The 2,910-nt window shown below is 49.7% G+C and overlaps 1 protein-coding gene across 1 annotated transcript; it reads left to right on the forward strand.

The window, feature by feature from the left end:
- Positions 1–1,606: 1,606 nt before the first annotated feature.
- LOC109761495 (uncharacterized) lies at positions 1,607–2,238 on the forward strand. The gene is made up of 2 exons (XM_020320312.1): positions 1,607–1,936; positions 2,116–2,238. The coding sequence occupies exons 1-2, from the start codon at positions 1,607–1,609 to the stop codon at positions 2,236–2,238; spliced, it is 453 nt and encodes a 150-aa protein (XP_020175901.1).
- Positions 2,239–2,910: the final 672 nt, after the last annotated feature.

Consider the following 2,910-nt stretch of genomic DNA (forward strand, 5'->3'; position numbering starts at 1 on the left):
GTAGTGCTCACCATTAATTCCATCATCAAAACCCTCTATAATGTTGCTAGCTGAAGGGGCGCCGCACTCTATATAAGCCAACCCGTGGCACTTAGACAAGGGTTAGCATCCATTGTAATTCTCATACGCAAGAAGAACATGGCTCTAGAGCTTGAGACGTAGGGTTGTTACCTCCTCCGAGAGGGGCCCGAACTCGCAAATCCTTATGTCACACCTTCTTCGTAGCTAGGACCAGCCTCTGTTCGTACCCCTACTTCTTACTGTCAGATTAGTTCCCATGACACATATAAATACCCCTTCACCACTCCATGGAGATAAATCTGAGAAAGGTTCCTACCCACATTCCCACTCTAAATCAAAAAATTCTTGAGAGATTTGAGAGAGAGATTTCATGCAAGCATAAATCCACTCTTCATCTCACTTTTGACTAAAGAAATTCATGATTTAAGCAAGTTCCGATCATTTCCTCTTTGTTGTTATTACTCTTGGAGGTTGGAGACTCCTAGGCGGTAGGAGTTCTTATTAACCCAAAAAGTTTGTGAAGGTTTGGAGTCCACCTCAAGGTCTACCACTAGTTGTTCATAATCTCATTTGTGGTGATATATCAGGGAGAATAGGGTGAGACTTCGTGTTAACACCCATACCTCTAACAATGATTAGCTTCCCTCCAAGGAAGTGAACACCGAGATACATCCTTGTCTCAGTGTCTTTGGTTATCTCAAACCCTAGATCATTACTTCTGGTTTACTTTGGTTACTTTACCTTGCAAGCTTCATATAGGCTGTTTATCTCACCATAGCAATTTTTTAGGCATACCTTTATATCCCTCATAGCCTAAACTTGCAAATAATCAAAGTAAATTTGTAGTTGTCCCCATTTACACCCCCCCGATAGGTCCTGATACGTCTCCAACGTATTTATAATTTTTGATTGTTCCATATTGTTATATTATCATTCTTGGATGTTTTACAATCATTAGCAACTTTATATCATTTTTTGGGACTAACCTATTGACATAGTGCCCAGTGCCAGTTGCTGTTTTTTGCTTGTTTTTTTTACTTCGCAGGAAATCAATACTGTTAGAATACAACTTGTAATAGGATTAGGACTCCTACTCGGTTTGTAATAGGGCTAGGTCAGGTGCAGCTTGGCTCTTATATATACCTCTTGTACTGGCACAATATTGTATCAACAATTATTCAATAGTTATTCAATAGAATTCTACATGGTATCAGACTTTCGATCCCAGGGTATGGCTAACCCGCCAGCCCCGCCGCCGCCGCCGCCCGGCTACTTCGAGTGGCGCGCGCCATCGTCGCCGCCAAGGTCGTCGCGGCCACGGCCTCCTCCTCCTCTACCTCTACTCTAGCTCTACCCCCCACCAATACCACCTTCCATCTCCTTCATCGACACCATCTCTAATATTAGTCCCTACATCCCCGTAACCCTAGACCTCGCTACTCACAACTACTACCATTGGCGTCACCTCTTCGACGTCCACCTTGGGCGATGCAATCTCCGCTCTCACGTTGCCGACGACTCTCTTCCTAAACGTCATGATCCGCAATGGGTCAAGGATGATCTTGCCATTATTCAATGGATCTACATGCGAGTCTCCACAGAGATCTTCAATCTCGTCCACTATGACGGTGCCTCCGCCGCCGATTTATGGGCGGCCCTTCATCAGCTCTTCCAGGACAACGTCGACGCTCGCGCCAACAATCTTCACACCGAGCTTCAGAATACGGTGCAAGGTGATTCACCAGTCAGCGTCTACTGCCAACGCCTCAAGGCAATCGCGGATGAACTCCGCGAACTTGGTGATCCGATCGACGATCACCAGCTCATCAACGTCCTCCTCATCGGCCTCAGCGAGCGGTTCGATAAGCAGACCTCCTTCATCCCTATGATGCGTCCGCGTCTCTCCTTCGCCGAGGTTCGCTCGATGCTCCAATGGGCCGATCGTGCCCTAACTACGAAGGACTCCCGTCCTCAGGTCTTCACTGCTTCTCCTCGCCCACATGCGTTGACGCCGCCACCGCCATCTCCACCAACAGCACCTCCTCAACCATCCGGCTGGCGTTCAAGTCCCAACTACAGGGGAAAAAACCCTAGGCCGCCGTAGTTCCGCATGGCGCCCGCTCCTGCTCCGCCCCCGGCTCCACCAACTGCACCATCGCTGCCCCCGGCTTCATCAACCGCACCACCACCGCCGCCCGGATGGCGCCCATCTCCTGATCCGTGGACAGGGCTAGTCCAGGCATGGCCTATGCCCTGGTCCGCCCCTACGCCATATGGTGCCCCACCTGCCTATACCGGTGGCTAGCAGCCCGGTGCTCGCCCTCACACCGGCGCGCCCGTCCTCGCGCCCCGACAGCCAACGGCCGCATACCACGCTGCTCCCTCCTACGCGCCACCGATCTACAACACCAGTCCTTATGCATCCTATGGCGCTCCATCGCCCCCCTACATGCAGCAGTACAATGATGGTGCCTCTCTCTTTACGCCGATGCCGGCCCTACTGCCGACGCCACCACACCCACAAGCTCCCATGACTACACCGGCCTCTACTTCGACTCTGAGCTGGGACCAAGCTGCTTTTCTACAAGCCATGAACAACTTTGCTACACAAGGGAACTGAGGTACGGATTGGATTTTCAATTCTGGTGCTTCTCTTCATATGTCTGCATCTAGTAATTTGCTTTCCTCTTGCACTCCTTCGTCTTTTCCCTCTATTACTCTCGGTGATGGATCTTCCATTCCTATTTACTGTGTCGGACAGGCTCAAATCCAATGCCCAACTAAGCCTTTGCTTCTTCGTGATGTTCTTGTAGCTCCTGCTCTTATTAAAAATCTAATTTCTATTCGCCAAATCACCACTGATAATCATGTTTCTGTCGAGTTTGATCC

Source organism: Aegilops tauschii, chromosome 7 (genome assembly GCF_002575655.3).
Source record: "Aegilops tauschii subsp. strangulata cultivar AL8/78 chromosome 7, Aet v6.0, whole genome shotgun sequence".
NCBI lineage: Eukaryota > Viridiplantae > Streptophyta > Magnoliopsida > Poales > Poaceae > Aegilops > Aegilops tauschii.